At 46.6% G+C, this 16,614-nt stretch overlaps 2 protein-coding genes across 2 annotated transcripts in view; one reads left to right on the top strand and one right to left on the bottom strand.

Annotated features, from left to right (window-relative positions):
* Window positions 1-255: 255 nt before the first annotated feature.
* Window positions 256-4,769, bottom strand: si:dkey-283b1.7 (brorin). The gene is made up of 3 exons (XM_066642752.1): window positions 4,445-4,769; window positions 3,580-3,709; window positions 256-2,109 (listed from the first exon to the last, which is right to left on the bottom strand). The coding sequence occupies exons 1-3, from the start codon at window positions 4,757-4,759 to the stop codon at window positions 1,862-1,864; spliced, it is 693 nt and encodes a 230-aa protein (XP_066498849.1). The 5' UTR covers window positions 4,760-4,769; the 3' UTR covers window positions 256-1,861.
* Window positions 4,770-13,904: 9,135 nt separating this feature from the next.
* Window positions 13,905-16,614, top strand: part of cacng2a (calcium channel, voltage-dependent, gamma subunit 2a) — a 55,373-nt gene continuing 52,663 nt past the window's right edge. The window contains exon 1 of the mRNA XM_066642021.1: window positions 13,905-15,538. Coding sequence (XP_066498118.1) covers window positions 15,328-15,538 — 211 coding nt within the window. The 5' untranslated portion in view covers window positions 13,905-15,327. The remainder of the gene's footprint in view (window positions 15,539-16,614) is intronic.

Raw genomic sequence — 16,614 nt, 5'->3', positions numbered from 1 at the left:
TTTACATCTACAAGGTGGACCAACGAGGGAGGAGTGTCTCACAGAGTGGACAGTGAGTGAACACAGGATTTAAAAACTCCAGCAGCACTGCTGTGTCTGATCCACTCATGCAACACTAAGACCACAGTGAATTAATTAATTAATTCTTTAATATATTCATTATAATGGAAACAAATTTATTGCAAACATTGTGCTTCACTGACTTAAGAATTTTATTCAAGGACCACATTGTGATATTTACAAAATGAAGCTCTACATGCATTTCAGTGTGAACTCGACACTCGGTGAACGGACGCTGAGAGGATTTTTACAGAGTCAGAACACTGTGAGACAGTGAGGATTACGAGTGTGTTCCTAAAACCTGAGTTAGTTGTTGAACATGAACTGGATTTCTGTCTGTGGAGGACTAGCCCTTTGAGGAAGTGTAGTTTATGTCATGATCTCAGCTGTGCTTTAAGATACATCAAGCTCTGTGTAATTATAAACCCAGTAAACTGAATAAAACAGTGAATAATGGCCATGACTGGTGTATCTACAGTCTACAGTGCTGATGCATCTGACAAAAACTGATACCACGCTATTTTTAAAACACTGATGCCATTCTTTCCTCCATGTAAGAACATTAACTGAGTATGTTATCATAGTGTACATAGCTATACAGAATACTGTACAATATATAATAGCCAGAAAATGTGAAAGGTTAGATGCTGAATGTTCTCTAGAGTGTGGATGTTTGTTGGTATCTTTGGGACCAGTCTGAGTGGTGCTTCTGACTCAGAGCTAATCATCTAACACCAGCCCCTGACTTCAGAATGCCACCAAATCCTTACAGAAATGTTCCCATATTTAATATAAATCTGTTACTGTGGCAAAAAATGGACAGACACACCCCTCATACCCCCTGATAACCCTCATTTCAGAAGAGATGTTGGACTTGAGTGTCCACAAACTTTTGGCCACCTAGCGTATACATTCCCCTCATTGAGAATATGAGAGAGTTAACTCTTTATATTAGGAGTACAAGTTTTACATATAAGTTTTAAAGCCATTTGTGCAAAGTATAATTGTAATTCAACATTGAAATATTCTGCTGCTCATTTGTCATTTTATGGTAACTGCTGCATAATAATAAAATAACTGACAACAGACATAGTGTAGTCATATATAAAATGGACGACTACACCTACACCTCTGCTTCATCATATATCATCCAGGTGCATGGACGACAGAGCAGGTGAGTGGGGTACAATATTGTGTTATTGTGTTTGTTGGTGATGTATTACATAAAGCTCACTGAGCACGCATTAACGGTGCCAGTGGGGCTTGGTATGGCCTTAGTCACCTGGGAGCCTGGGAGGATCCACATATAAGAGTATTATAGGGCTGTAAAGCAAGCTTGGATTGGTGAGTCTGGCACTACATTTTCAGAAAAAAGGTATGGTACAAGTACACTATTATCACAAAAGATACAAACAGTGTAATGCACCTTTAAAGGTACAGCAGTTGTGTTCCCTAAAGGTTCATTACATGCTCTTCTCCAGAAGGAGAGTGGGCTATCTGCAATCATTTATTATAGAACTGTGTAAAAAAGAGAGAATGCGGACGAGCAGGTGTCCACAAACTTTTTAATGCCTAGCTGTGCCAGATATAAACCCATGTCTGCAGTGCCCTTGCTTTTGGAGGTGGTGTTCGCTGGTGGAGCAGGTGTCTGGGTATTTTCGGACATGCTGCTCCAGCCGGTGTGTGTGAGAGAGCTCTGAGGGGATGGACAAGGTCAGCGTTGGCAGCGAGGCTTAGCGCAGCTCGTGTTTATCTTGACCTCCTGCCTGTCCACTGGCCTTGCCCCGGAGAAGCCCCGCCGTCACGGGATGACGTCCAGCCTGGGCCACCTCTCCCTCTCCCTTTCCCTCTCCCTCTCCTTCTCCTTCTCCTCCATCTGTTTGGACGCCTCCTCCTGCTCCTCCTCGGGCGGCTGGTGAGGTTCGCAGGTGGCGTGCGGCTGAGTTTGCCAGGTGCCGTCTCGGTAAGTGCAGTAACAAACCGTCTGCTCGTCCACCTCCACACGCTCCCCCGCCACAATGATTCGGTTCCCCGCAAAACAGTTCGGCCCTTTGAGACAAAAACGTGCAAACATCTGGTTAGAAGAGGAGACCTGAGACAAGAAGGAAGGTTGAATGAATGAATGAATGAATGAATGAACAAATGAATGAACCCCTAGAGCTGATTGTAAGCAGGTGAAATCGGTGAGTGTAAGGATCTGAGCCACTCTGACCTGACAAGACTGGCCAAAACATTGTGACTATCACAGTTTGGTTCTTGTCAAAGTGGCATGTGCAACTGTCACAATATTATTTTTGGCTGCCTCTAGGGGGCAGTCTGGTTAGAGATGCAGGCTTGGGACAAAAAGGTCACTGGTTCATAAGTACAAATGTCCATGGTCACTGTCCATTCTTACAGCTCCACCGGCCACACACGAGCAATCTATAGTTCTACAATGACAGACTAGTCCATATGTTGCTCTGCATACTTTGTTTGCAAATTTCCAGGTCCCCCACAGAGCAGGTATGATTTGGCTGATGGATAATTCACGTACCCCAGTAAAATTTTGCTGTGACCCACTAAAATCACAGTGGTAAAAAGTTTTATCCTGGATTACAGAACTGCAGAACACGCCACACAGATTCATTACTGAAACTACATTTCCCATAATTCCCCAGCGCACTTCCAAATGAGCTTCTGTCTCTGACTTTACATCTACAAGGTGAAGTGGACAGTGAATGGACACAGTGTTTAAAAACTCTAGTAGCAACTGCTGTGTCTGATCCACTCCACTTCACACTTACTTCTTTTCTCCTAATACGAAGTACCTCTAAATAGACAAGCCATTCTCTCTCTCTCTCTCTCTCTCTCTCTCTCTCTCTCTCTCTGCTTACCACAAGGTAACTAAAGCCCACATGCTCACACACACACACACAATCTGTTCTCCTAATGCCTTCTGTTGTGGCGGACCATCCCATGGCCCTGCTTTCCCAGCATGCTTTGGGCTAGTTTCTATTTGTGGAGGACAGCTCGGTGGAGAGCAGTGTATTGAACAGTTCCGTTGCATCACTGTTTTTCCATTGCGCAGAAATCACAGGTGTCTAACGGATCGATGGAGAGAGGGGCAATGTGTATGTGACATGTTTCTGCTGCAATTTCTACACATAACGACATCAACACTCTTTAGTAAAGACCCCAATCGTAAAGAACATATACAGCTGTGTTTAAAGAGTAAAACTCCTCCTCAAATAACTATCACTGTCTATTTTCCAGAGCTCAATAAACACACCCCCTACAGAGAACACACTGTGGTTTGTATGTGTTAGACAGTATGTGTGTGTATGTGTGTGTGTGTGTGTGTGTGTGTGTGTGTGTGAGTGTGTGTGTGTGTTCTCACCATTATTACACTATTACAGAGGACAGCATTGTTGGTATTTTTTGTATGTGTGTGTGTGTGTGTGCGCGTATGTGTGTGTGTGTGTGTGATTTTTTTGACTGTGTGTGTGTGTGTGTGTGTGTGTGTGTGTGTGTCTTCCTCACCATTCTTACACACAGGACAGCAGTGGTTAGGTTCGTATGTGGGGTCCACACAGTGAAGGGCTGGACACCCTGAAATACTGCAATAAACTTCTCTGTTGGCTTCACAGCGGCACTTCTCACAGCGAGACAACTGCAACACACACACAAACACACACACACACACACACAGACCCAACCCACATACACAGATTTTTCTTCTTTCTTAACGTCTGCCGTTTAAAATACACAAACAACACCTTCACCACAGTCCAGATATATCTACCTCCCACAGCCAAGAACAAACAGATATTCTAATGTCTCTACTGTTTCTCCTTAATATCTCTTTAGTGTCTCATTAATACCTCAGTAGTAGTTCTCCGTAATATCCTCCTTAATATATACATTAAGGATTTATTAAGGATAAACTAGATATACTAGGATAAATTGCAGAAATATAAATGTGGAACTGCATAGATATGAAGGAAAAATTGAGACAATACAGAAATATTAAGGAGAAACTACAGAGATATTAAGGAGACACTATAGAGTTATTAAAGGGACACTACAGAGATATTAAGCAGACACTACAGAGATAGTAAGGAGACACAACAGAGATATTAAGCAGACACTACAGAGATAGTAAGGAGACACTACAGAGATATTAAGCAGACACTACAGAGATAGTAAGGAGACACTACAGAGATATTAAGCAGACACTACAGAGATAGTAAGGAGATACTACAGAGATATTAAGGAGACACTACAATGATATTAAGGAGACACTACAGAGATATTACACAGACATTAAGGAAACATTAGAGATATCAGTGACATATATTGGACTGTATTTACTTTGAAGATTCAGAACTGCAAACCATGCACTCACCTTAAACTCTTCGAGGGGTCTGTAGGTCCTACCCCCGTACACACACACCTTGCTGACGGCCTCACAAACAGGGCAGCAGGCTCTGTATCGGATGCGTGTGCAGCGAGGGTGGATGCGGGGGCATTTGGGGCGGAAGCACACAGGCCCATCCTCTGTGCAGGTGCAAGGGCAAGCGGTTGCACTGGGCTGGAACACCGTCCCAATCCCATACACAAAGCCATGTTCGTCTATGCACCACCTGCCCCTATAGTCCCCGAACTCGTACTCCAGCTCCGACCTGGAGGAGAACTCAGCGGTCGTGTGGAGAGAGAGCATCCCCACACAGAAACACACACACACTCTCAGCATGACTGCAGCTCTGAGCTTCTGAGAGCTGTCCCTTCATCAGCTCCAGCTTTTTCCTCTCCACTAAAGCATGGGCGGCGCTTGGAGCCCAGCCCAGTGGCCATGCGTGTGCTGGAGGGAAATGTTATTGCTCAAACATCAAAAGAGCAACCAGTCTTTTACCAAATCGTGGCTCTAAATTTCCTGCTCCAGATGGAAAAACTAGGTGCCTGTCTCTCTGTTGTCATCTAAAAGTCCATTTATTCTTCTGCTGTGAACTCTACCCTGGAGACTTGACCCCTACATTTGCAGAAATTAAGGTATTGTGGAGGTACATTACTGGTCACTAAAGGTACCAACAGAGTAAATGCACGGTACCATTAAAGGTACAGCAGTGGTGTTAAAGTTGTTTACTCCCTAAAGGTAAATTACATTCTCTTCTCCAGAAGGAGAGGTGATTATTTGTAATCATTCATTATAGAACTCTGTAAAATAAAATAAAATAACATAAGATGAAGATGAAATGGGACGTATGAAATCAACACACTTAAAATACATTCATTCATTGTCTGTAAGCACTATTCCAGTTCAGGGTCATGGTGGGTCCAGAGTCTACCCAGAATCAATGGCCGCAAGGCAGGAAAACACCCTGGAGGGGGCGCCAGTACATCACAGGGCGACACACACTCACATATTCACTCAAACACTCACACCCATGGACACTTTTGAGTCTGTATTCTCTATGGAATCAGTTTTTTTTTTCAGCAATGCATCCCCATTGGCTAGTGTGTTTTTTTGAGTGACAGCTCAGTACTGTTACTTAAAAACTTATTAGCCAATTGGGACACAGCCCACAGCGGTTAAAGTGTGACTAGTCAAGCACTGCCAGAATCTCTAGGGAAAGTGTGGTACCATTCACCACTTAAATGCGGCCAAGGACTGCTTACTACCGCAGGAATGAAATACGACTGAAACGCAAAAGGACCAATCACAAGTCTGCATTTTTGGCATGACATGTCAAGGAGGCAGAGAGCCAATCAGAATGCAGCTGGTGTGCGACCAATTTAACACACTGAAAGTATCAAGACTCTCGCAGAGTCTCTGATCTGGTCAGAAACATAGAGTACACTTTATTAGTTTGAAAGTTATACATTTGAGACAATTTTTGAGACTTTTTTCTATTTCTATAAGTGTTTTCCTTCTCAATTCTTACTTTTTTTGATGCATAAACATTTAATTTGAATTGTTTTTCAAAAAGAGTCTGATTCCATAACCCTTCAGTGATTTAAAGGTAACGTTTACTATTACAGCGAAATGCTGTTCTCTCTGCTGTGTTTACATTCAGAAGCTCCATGATGGAACAGTGTGTTTGAGGGGGGGGGGGGGTTGTTTGTACTGTTGTAAATAATTTTCCTTACACTCTCTTCCTCACATGAACTCTAAGATAATTCAGGATGCAACCACCTTTGTGACTTTCATTCATTCATTATCTGTAACTGCTTATCCAGTTCAGGGTCGCGGTGGGTCCAGAGCCTACCTGGAATCATTGAGCACAAGGCAGGAATACACCCTGGAGGGGGCACCAGTCCTTCACTGGCAGGAATACACCCTGGAGGGGGCGCCAGTCCTTCACAGGGCAACACAGACACATTCACTCACACCTATGGACACTTTTGAGTCGCAAATCCACCTACCAACGTGTGTTTTAGTAAACCGAAGCACCCGGAGGAAGCCCATGGCGGAATCGAACCCACAACCTCCAGGCCCCTGGAGCTGTGAGACTACAACACTACCTGCTGCGCCACCGTGACGCCTACCTTTGTGACTTTTTACAATGTAATTACCATGGGGTGCCTTTTGTTTCAACCATTTGGGCCAAGCTGCAGACAGACTGGATGTCCCCAGCACAGCAGGGGTTCTCCATTTCTGTTAATTTGATTGCTATGGTAATTGATTAGGTGGTTAAGGGTGGGAGGAATACTGTGTTATTCTTAAAAGGGTATTGTATAGAAAGAGTTTCAGACTTGTTTAGGAAGAGACCCATGCGCACCCAATAAACTTAATTTCATCTCTACTATTCGAGTCTCTACTACTATTTTCAAGAAACAACCTGCCGGCAGAAAAACAACAACTTCCAGCGACGAAAGCAGGAACAAAAGAAAAAATTTTAAAAGACAACTATACGCAGCTGTGTGAATTACCACAGAAACTCAATTGTAACTCGTGTTGTTTTGTTTGCAGCACTTTTGGTGGGTGTTTACGTTCATGCAGTTAGCGCTTTGCCAAATCTGAAAAATTTCAACCTTAAGTGATCCAAAACAACACAAATAAGTCAATATTACCCACCTATGGAGCAGGAATAGAGCAACGTCCTCATTTCGGTTCATGCTTTTCAAAGTTTGGAGTCTCGCTGTTGTCTAAAACAGCTGTCCCCAACCACCGGGTCGCGACACGATACCGGGCCGTGGGCCATTAGGTACAGAACGTTTGAATTTTTCTTTTTTTTTTTTTATTGATTATCAATCTAAATGTTGATGTTTTATTTTGAAAAGTGACTCTGCACTCTGAAAAGTCATTCCGCACAGACGCATACATGCGTAACCAGCCGTTACCCCAAAAGCTAGCAAAAATGAGTGAAAAACAAATATCTTTGGTGAGCTTCTTTGGAAAGGGGAAAAGGCCCAATAAGGAGACAGAAGAAGAGCCTACGCCTTCCAAGAAAACGAAATCTGCATTTAAAAGACAATATCAGGATTCCTACGTAAAATACGGGTTTATTCCTACAGGTGATTCGCAACCAAAACGAAACTACGGAACAGACTGTACGTAGCAGTACGGTACACACTTCGGGTGTCACTGTCTCCCATTACCCCGAGATGGGACCAGCTTGTTGCAGAGAAACAAGCTTACCCAGTAAACAAGGATTCCCTGGACGTTAAAAATTGGTCTAAAAGTAGTCTGCCCGTCAAGGACATATTTTAAACGTCAATGGACATCCAAAATCCATCTTAATAAGTGAGTTAAGTGGTGACCAATCGATAACGTCAGTGGACGTCCAAAATGCGTTTTATACAAGTAATTTATTTCGGGACCAATTAATAACGTCAATGGACGTCCAAAATACGTCTAATAGTCGTCTTTTCAATGTCTGTATTTGGACGTCTTTTCAACTTTCATCTTCAACCTTAAGAGAACGTTGATTAGACGGCAGTCATTACGTTATTTCAACGCTGAATCAACGGCTAAATGTTTACTGGGCAGGGCTCTCACTAATTGAAATTATTATTATTTGATTGACTTGTTCACGCTTTTATATAGAAATGACCAGTATTGTCACTTGAATCGAGTTTAGTTTTTTATTATAATTATTTCTTATTAGAAAGGATTTTTGTTCTAAAATAAATATTTTCGTTTACAGAGATGTTGTTGATTATTAATTTATGAACAAAGGTTGTTTATTGTCTGTTGATGTTTGCATTTGACATAAGACCACTGCAGATGATTTATTATTAGATTACGTCATTAACGATTATCGAGCAAATGTAGGCCTGAGCATATGAAGGCCGGTCCGTGAAAATATTGTCTTAGATGAAACCGGTCCGTGGCGCAAAAAAGGTTGGGGACCGCTGGTCTAAAAGACTCCAGATGCTGTTTCTCTGCCACAAGCAGAGAGAGAGGTAGCCTAGCATACCGGACCAAGACACTTTTTTTATACCCGTTTACAGACACTAGGGCTTCTTAAACACATTAGACCAGTTTCAAGCGCAAACCGACTGGAGAGCAGCACATGGAGAGGAAACTATCTCAGAATTTCATTTAATGTTTTTTCTTTTGGTTAAATTGGTGAAGGGCGCGTGTCCACAAGCATCTGTGCTATTGTCTGTGTTCAGCACATGCTAGGGGTCACCAATCATATCCACAAAGGGCCGGTGTGGTTGCTGGGTTTCACTTCAACCAAACAGACAGGAGCACACCCTGTATAACTGTTGAGAGGAGGAGACTAGTTGATCAGACAAGCAGAATCAGGTGTGCTCCAGCTTAATTGGAATGAAAACCTGCAGCCACACTGGCCCTTTGTGGATAAGATTGGTAACCCATGCTCTACACCGACCTCACTCCGAGGAACAAGGCGGAGGTATCTAGAACCTCACACAACACACACACAGAACTTACTGTCCAAACAGCTGTAACTTTTTCTCTTACTGAACACACTGTAACAAGATCCAAGGTCAGGAGTCAGTGTCTCTCCGCAGAGGAACAGCGCCACCTAGTGGTGAAGACTGGCCACATCAGTGCTCAGTTCACACGTTGATAGGTGTTTTACTTCTCCTGTAAAGCATTTAGACAGTTCATCTCTTTCCAGAGGAGCCAAAAGGCGTAGGAGGACAGAATATCATGCAATACATAGGATTAATTAAGCTGTTTGCGCAACTACACACTTTATTATTTATATTTATTAATTATCCACATTATCTTGTTTTTGGGGCGGCACAGAGACGTAGCAGGTAGTGTCTCAGTCACACAGCTCCAGGGTCCTGGGGTTGTGGGTTTGAGCCCTGGGTCTGTGAGGAGTCTCCCTGTGTCGGTGTGGGTTTCCTACGGGTGCTCCGGTTTCCTCCCACGGTCCAAAAGCACACGTTGGTAGGTGTATTGGGGACTCAAAAGTGTCCATAGGTGTGAGTGTGTGTCGCCCTGTGAAGGACTGATGCACCCTTCAGTGTGTTCCTGCCTTACACCCAGTGATTCCGTGTAGGCTCCGGACCCACTGCGACCCTGAACTGGATAAGGGTCACAGACAGTGAATAAATGAATGAATGAATCTTGTTTTTGTGCCTCTATGTACACACTTTTAATGATGGTTCTACAAGGGTTCTATATAGGGTACTTTCTACAGATTGATGGAGAACATGCTACAGATGGTTCTATACAGCACCTTTTAGAAAATTGATCTATTTGTCTCCAAAAAGGGTTCTTCTGTTGTTACGGGCTTGACAACCATTTCTAGTGTCGTATAGAACCCTTTTCTAAAAGGTGCTGTACAGAACCATCTGTAGCATGTTCTCCATCAGTCTGTAGAACATTTTCATGATGCAAAGAACACTTAAGTCATGCAAAAGGTTCTTCAAGTGTTCAGGGTTCTATAGAGAATCATTCCCTTTAATAAAGAACCCTTGTAGAACCGTCATTATAAGTGTGTTCAACTATCAGTGCACTGACGTTTTGTGATTTTATCCATATTTTTTTATTATTTATATTTGAGTAAATTCCTAGAGCTATTTTATGTGCAGCATTTGTAGTCTACGGATATTTATGTGTAGATTAAATATTGCATTTATTTATAGTCTAAATTGTTCAATTCTGTACATTTCATTCCCTAGTGTTACATTTTTTTCTGTATATTTTACCTGCCTTTTTATGTTAATTTTAACTGCTGTGTCTGTATTTTTGCTGCTCGCTGCTAAATTTGTTTAAATATTTGTTTTGCAGTCTCACCTGGAGCAGCAGCGCATGAGCCTAAGCTCATCAAGCTCAATGTCAAGCGAGAGCTGGGGCTTTAGAGTTCTCATCCAGAACTCATCATCTAACATAGGCACCTGACCTCCCTCACGCTCTCAGGGCTGAATGCCATCAATTCCTCAAAGCAATGTTCTGAGATGTAGTGTACAGCTGCTCTAGTGCGGAGTGGCTCTGTTCTGATAACTCACCGCCTCTGTTCAAGCACTTGGACAATGTTTTTAATAGTAAAATCATGCCAGGTGCATCCTGGGAAAAAGTGTCCGAGCTGTACGTGCAGGTTGTGGACGACAGGGGGCGACAGACATCAATAAATGCTTGAGGATGAGGCTTGCGCTTCAACATACAGATGGACGTAGAGGTCAGGAGGACAGAGAGGAAAGGGGCAGAAGTGATTGAGCAGCACTTTCTCCTCCCTCAACATCCATGAATGTAGGGCACCATGCCTCCTTCTGCTCTCTGGGTGCCAGTGTGTGTTTTCATTCATTGCCCCTAATCACTTTATGAGTGAATCCCATCTGACCCCTTAGCCCTACCCCTCCTTTTTCCCCATGGGTGTTTCAGTTCTTGCTGTGAAAGAGGGGGAGGGCAGTGGGGAGTAGGGAGGGCTATACACACCTTCAAACTGAGATTTTTCAGGAGCACACTTCAAATGAAGGGTGTGAATCACCGGCGAGACGCTGTGCAATGACCCAAGAAAGTAACAAATGTCAGTATTTTCTTCTTTAAACACCATGTTTACCAGTGTATTACCTTATACCATATCATACCATATCCCTTACATTTCCCGCTCCGTTCTCACCTGGAGTCTTTACCAGGAAATGAGGAGGATAAAGTCCGTGTAATGTCTGGGACAAATGTTGTGGGCGGTCAGGTAAACTCTGGAATATTTCTGGATTACCATGCATATGTGAAAAGGGCATTAGTTTAAAGGGGCTAGTTTCACTGCACGGATTGGATTAAATGCAGAGAACACATTCCTCTGTGTGTGGCCAATAAAGTGATTCTAATTCTAATTGGAATTAAGGGATTATGACCCTCTACAACCAGAAAACATCACAAATGGTAGCTGATGTCTATGTAGTTAGTTGTACATTTCCAGTTCCACCTTAAATATTGCAACAGCTTCACAATTTAGCTACCACTCATGATGTTTTCTGGTTGTAAAGGGCCATAATCCCTTATTCCATTTCAGGAATGCTGTTGAAATATTTAAGGTGGAGCTGGAAGCTTTGAACAAAAAGACAGACAGCTTTGTATCACAGAGAGTTAAGTAAGTGATAATATATGGCCGAGGAAGGCTTTTGAAGGCCTTAAAGTTAAATAGGCTCTTGAAGGGCCGTCCCATTCCATAGGGCAGGATTTGAATCACTGCATCCTGTAACTCAGCTCCAAGGGGCTCCAAAGAACACGTAAAAACGAAGGGTTGTGGTCAAATTAAGAAATGGGATTCTCTCTCTCTCTCTCTCTCTCTCTCTGTGTGTGTGTGTGTTAAAAGGACTATTGAAAAGTATAGACAAGTAGAATGGAATGCTCTGGAATAAAGCCCCCCAGCACTGGGCTATGGAGCAGAAGACCTACATTTTCAAATCCACACAGAATGTTCCCACATCCAGAGCTCACTGTTGATAAAACACATCCCACAGCTACTGGGTGGAGCTCTCTCCCTTGACCACGCGCCCTTCACACCCAGCAAACATTATGCACTCCCCCCTGCTCTCCTTAAAGCCTCTCACCCCCCCCCCCCTTTACATCCCAACCCTTACAGCCCCCCGTACATCTCTCTCTCTCTCTCTCTCTCTCTCCCTCCCTCACACTATCAAAGACATCAGCTCCCTCTTTTTCTTTCAGCATCTCTCTCATCGCTCATGCCCTTCTTCATCACATTTTCAAAGACCCTCACTCTCTCTCCCTCTCTCTTTCCCACTCTGTCTCTCACTCCCTCTCTGCACTATCACTGTCTCTCACTCTCTCTCCTTCATCACACTGTCAAAGAGCCTGGCTCTCTCTCTGCCCCACCACTCTGTCTCTCACTCACTCTCCCCCTCCCTCTCTTTCTCTCTGCCCCACCACACTCACTCACTCTCCCTCTCCCTCTCTGCCCCACCTCTCTCTCTCACTCATTCTCCCCCTCCCTCTCCCTCTCTGCCCCACCTCTCTCTCTCACTCATTCTCCCCCTCCCTCTCCGCTCCACCTCTCTCTCACTCACTCCCCCCTCCCTCTCTCTCTCTGCCCCACCACTCTGTCTCTCACTCACTCTCCTCCTCCCTCTCTCTCTCCCTCCCTCTCTGCCCCACCTCTCTTTCACTCACTCTCCCCCTCCCTCTCTGTCCCACCACTCTCTCTCTCACTCTTCCCCTCCCTCTCTGCCCCACCTTTCTCTCACTCACTCTCCCCCTCCCTCTCTCTCTCTCTGCCCCACCACTCTGTGTCTCTCACTCTCCTCCTCCCTCTCTCTCTCACTCCCCCCCTCTCTCTCTCTGCCCCACCACGCTCTCTCTCCCCTCCCTCTTTCTCTCTGCCCCACCTCTCTCTCACTCACTCTCCCCCTCCCTCTCTCTCTGCCCCACCACTCTCTCTCACTCACTTTCCCTTTCTGTCTCTCTGCCCCACCTCTCTCTCACTCTCTCCCTCCCTCTCTCTCTGCCCCACCACTGTCTCTCACTCTCTCCCCCTCCCTCTCTCTCTGCCCCACCACTCTCTCTCCCTCTCTCTGCCCCTCCACTGTCTCTCACTCACTCTCCCCCTCCCTCTCTCTCTGCCCCACCACTGTCTCTCACTCACTCCCCCCCTCTCTCTCTGCCCCTCCACTGCCTCTCACTCACTCTCCCCCTCCCTCCCTCTCTCTCTGCCACACCACTGTCACTCACTCTCTCTCTGCCCCTCCACTGCCTCTCACTCACTCTCCCCCTCCCTCCCTCTCTCTCTTCCACACCACTGTCACTCACTCACTCCCTCTCTCTCTGCCCCTCCACTGCCTCTCACTCTCTCCCCCTCCCCCTCTCTCTCTGCCCCTCCACTGCCTCTCACTCACTCTCCCGCTCCCTCCCTCTCTCTGCCACACCACTGTCACTCACTCTCTCTCTGCCCCTCCACTGCCTCTCACTCACTCTCCCCCTCCCTCCCTCTCTCTCTGCCACACCACTGTCACTCACTCACTCCCTCTCTCTCTGCCCCTCCACTGCCTCTCACTCACTCTCCCCCTCCCTCCCTCTCTCTCTCTGCCCCACCACTCTCTCTCACTCACTCTCCCCCTCTCTCTCTGCCCCACCACTCTGTCTCTCCCTCTCTCCCTCCCTCTCTCTCTCTCTCTGCCCCACCACTCTCTCTCACTCTCCCCCTCCCTGCCCCAACACTCTCTCTCACTCCCCCCCTCTCCCTCTCTCTGCCCCACCACTCTGTCTCTCACTCACTCTCCCCCTCTCTCTCTCTGCCCCTCCACTCTGTCTCTCACTCACTCTCCCCCTCTCTCTCTGCCCCACCACTCTCACTCACTCTCCACCTCTCTCTCACTCACTCTCCACTTCCCCCTCTCTCTCTCTCTGCCCCACCACTCTGTCTCTCACTCACTCCCTCTCTCTCTCCCCCTCCCTCTCTCTGCATTTCCGTGCACACTCTCGAGGAGTGAGGAGAGAGGAGCCACGAGCGAGCTGCGGATCCACCGCGAGCCCACGGTCACGAGCTGCCGCTCCTCCTCCTCTTTTCTCCTTCATCCTCCTCTTCTTTTCCTCCTCCATCCTCCTCCTCAGCGTCCAGCCCCTGGTTCATGGCGCGGGAGCCCCGCAGTCAGCGCGCTCCAGCCGCGGAGGTCCGCAGAGGAGACCCCGGAGCACCACCAGCACCGTCAGTGCCAGGAGGACAAGGAGCAGCAGGAGAAGCAGGACCTTCCTCCGTCGTCTCCAGCGACTGATGGTGGGATCGGTGGGCTGTATGATTCCCACGCGCATCCATCCTCGCTCCCGGAGGACACTTCCCGACAGCTAGGGGACACCTATGGAATCTGGGGACCAGAATTTCCGGAAGAAGGAGAAGTGAAGCGTGTGGGTTCCTTCTGGACGTTTGTTTGTTCTGCTTTATTATTATTTTATATAATCTTTTGCATTTGTCGCATTTCCTTCGTTTGAGCTTGAGACCCTTTCTCTCCCTCGCTTCTGCTCTCACCCTCAACCTCACTATCCTCATCTGCTGATGATATAATAGTCACCAATATATATTTATATATACATATATTTATACACCTCTAGCTTTTATTTCCCTTGCAGCCTCTCTTCCTCTTCCCTTTCTCACCTCATTTTTCATCACACTATCACAGCCCCTATAGCTCCCTTTCTCTCTCCCCCTCTCTCTCTGCACTTTGAAGCATTAAGTAATGCAATTCCTTCACAAACGCAAATTTTGCGATAGCGTGCTCTGCGTTTAAGAGCGTGGGGGGAGGTGGGGTTGGAGCGTGAGGTGCGGAGGGAACTCGGGAAGCGTGGAAGGCTATAGTTACCTCACACATCAGCCACCACGTTGGCTTTCGTCTCTCCTCCCCTCAGCCCCCTCCGTCCTCCAGTGCGTTCAGAGGCGTTGCGTTTTCGTTTTAAATTCTGCGAGTGTTGCGACTGCTCTTTCGTTTCTCACGCGCCAGACACGAGGCCGAGGACACGCTGTCCGATGTCGGAGCACTAGTGGTTATATAAGACGTGCAAGTGCAAAAATAAGCACACCCCCCTCATCCCTCCTTCTCCTACTCCTCCGTAGGAAGCCGTGAGAGAGAGAGAGGGAGAGAAAGAGAGAGAGAGAGAGAGACTCCATCCTCCTCGTTTTTTTCGGCTCCTCTGTCTTTCACCCAAACGCAACCATAAGGTTCCCACCGCCTCCTCTTCCTCCTCCTCTTCCTCCCCCCTTCCCCTCCTCCTCCTCCTCCTCCTCTTCCTCTCCCTCCTCGCGCTTCAGGCTCTCGCGCTTCTTCCCGGGCTCTGCGTGGTCGCGTAAAATCTCCAGTATTTATTTCCTGTACGTGAAGCGCCAAGGGGGTCCCCCCCTCGTGCAATGCGGGAGCATGGGCGTGTTTGACCGCGGCGTGCAGATGCTGCTGACCACGGTGGGCGCCTTCGCCGCCTTCAGCCTCATGACCATCGCCGTGGGCACGGACTACTGGCTGTACTCGCGCGGGGTCTGCAAGATCAAGAGCACCAACGAGAACGAGACCAGCAAGAAGAACGAGGAGGTCATGACCCACTCCGGCCTCTGGAGGACCTGCTGCCTGGAAGGTCAGGAGACACCGTGGAACTCTCTCTCTCTCTCTCTCTCTCTCTCTCTCTCTCTTGCTCTCTCTCTCTCTCTTCTCTCTGCCTTTCTCTCAATCTCTCTCTCTCTCACACACACACACACACTGCCTCTCTCTCTCTCTTCTCTCTGCCTTTCTCTCAATCTCTCTCTGTCTCTCTCTCTCTCACACTGCCTCTCTCTCTCTCTCTCTCTCTCTCTGTCTCTCTTTGTCTCTCTCTCTCTCTCTCTCTCTCTCTGTCTCTCTCTCTCTCTCTCTCTCTCTCTCTCTCTCTCTCTCTCTCTCAGACATGTGTAAGGTGCACAGCTGATGGACAGGTGTTATTTTAACCCTTTTTTGTTTTTCTGAGTAAACAATAATGAACCACATTACACACATACGCACACACACACACACACACACACACACACACATTTTCACATACTCTGTGAAGAGTGTGAGTGATAGGGTGAGTGCAACAAATAAATGTGATCTCTGCTGCAGCTGGAGATTTTACAGATGGAGAGTTGGTGCTGGACGTCTGCATTACGTGGCGTAGAGTGTGGACTCTCTCTGGACAATCAGCGCTCTGCAAGGTTTACACGCCACGATTTAGTCCCTACTCGTCTCGCTTGCTTTAGTTTTGAACATAGCAGCTGTCCTTCACTCTGTGTGCGACTCTGTGGGGAGATCTGTGCTCTGTTTTTGGTGTTTGTTGGGGAGGGGTGGGCTGTTTTAGTTGAATCCCCCCAGCTGACGTTGGTGAGCTGGGTCTCAGCAGCACGTGTTCACGTGTTCCAGTCAGCTGTGAGTGACTCCACACACACACACATATAGCATCTCTCCATTCTCCCTGAGAACAGGGCACTGCGGAGAGTTTGCCGGTCTGAATCCTCCTCTGTAAGTTAATGTTTCCAATAAAGTGGCCAGGGAGCTTGTGTCTGCCTGTGTCCATTCAGAAGTGGCTCCACATTCAGGACACGGAGAGACCACAGCAATACACTCTTACACCAACCAGGCGCTGTGGCTGGGGCTGATAGCTGTGAATGAGTGAAATTAACACGGGACCTACCTTTTCAA

Source organism: Hoplias malabaricus, chromosome 13, assembly GCF_029633855.1.
Source record: "Hoplias malabaricus isolate fHopMal1 chromosome 13, fHopMal1.hap1, whole genome shotgun sequence".
NCBI lineage: Eukaryota > Metazoa > Chordata > Actinopteri > Characiformes > Erythrinidae > Hoplias > Hoplias malabaricus.
Note: the sequence above shows the minus strand (reverse complement) of the source record. Positions and strands in the feature narration are given on the sequence as shown.

Coding starts and splice junctions, on each gene's coding strand:
- si:dkey-283b1.7 (XM_066642752.1), bottom strand. CDS start 4,759: ATGCTCTCTCTCCACACGACCGCTGAGTTCTCCTCCAGGTCGGAGCTG. Junction 3,710..4,444: donor GACCCCTCGAAGAGTTTAAG/GTGAGTGCATGG, acceptor TGTGTGTTGCAG/TTGTCTCGCTGTGAGAAGTG. Junction 2,110..3,579: donor CTGTCCTGTGTGTAAGAATG/GTGAGGAAGACA, acceptor TTTGTCTCAAAG/GGCCGAACTGTTTTGCGGGG.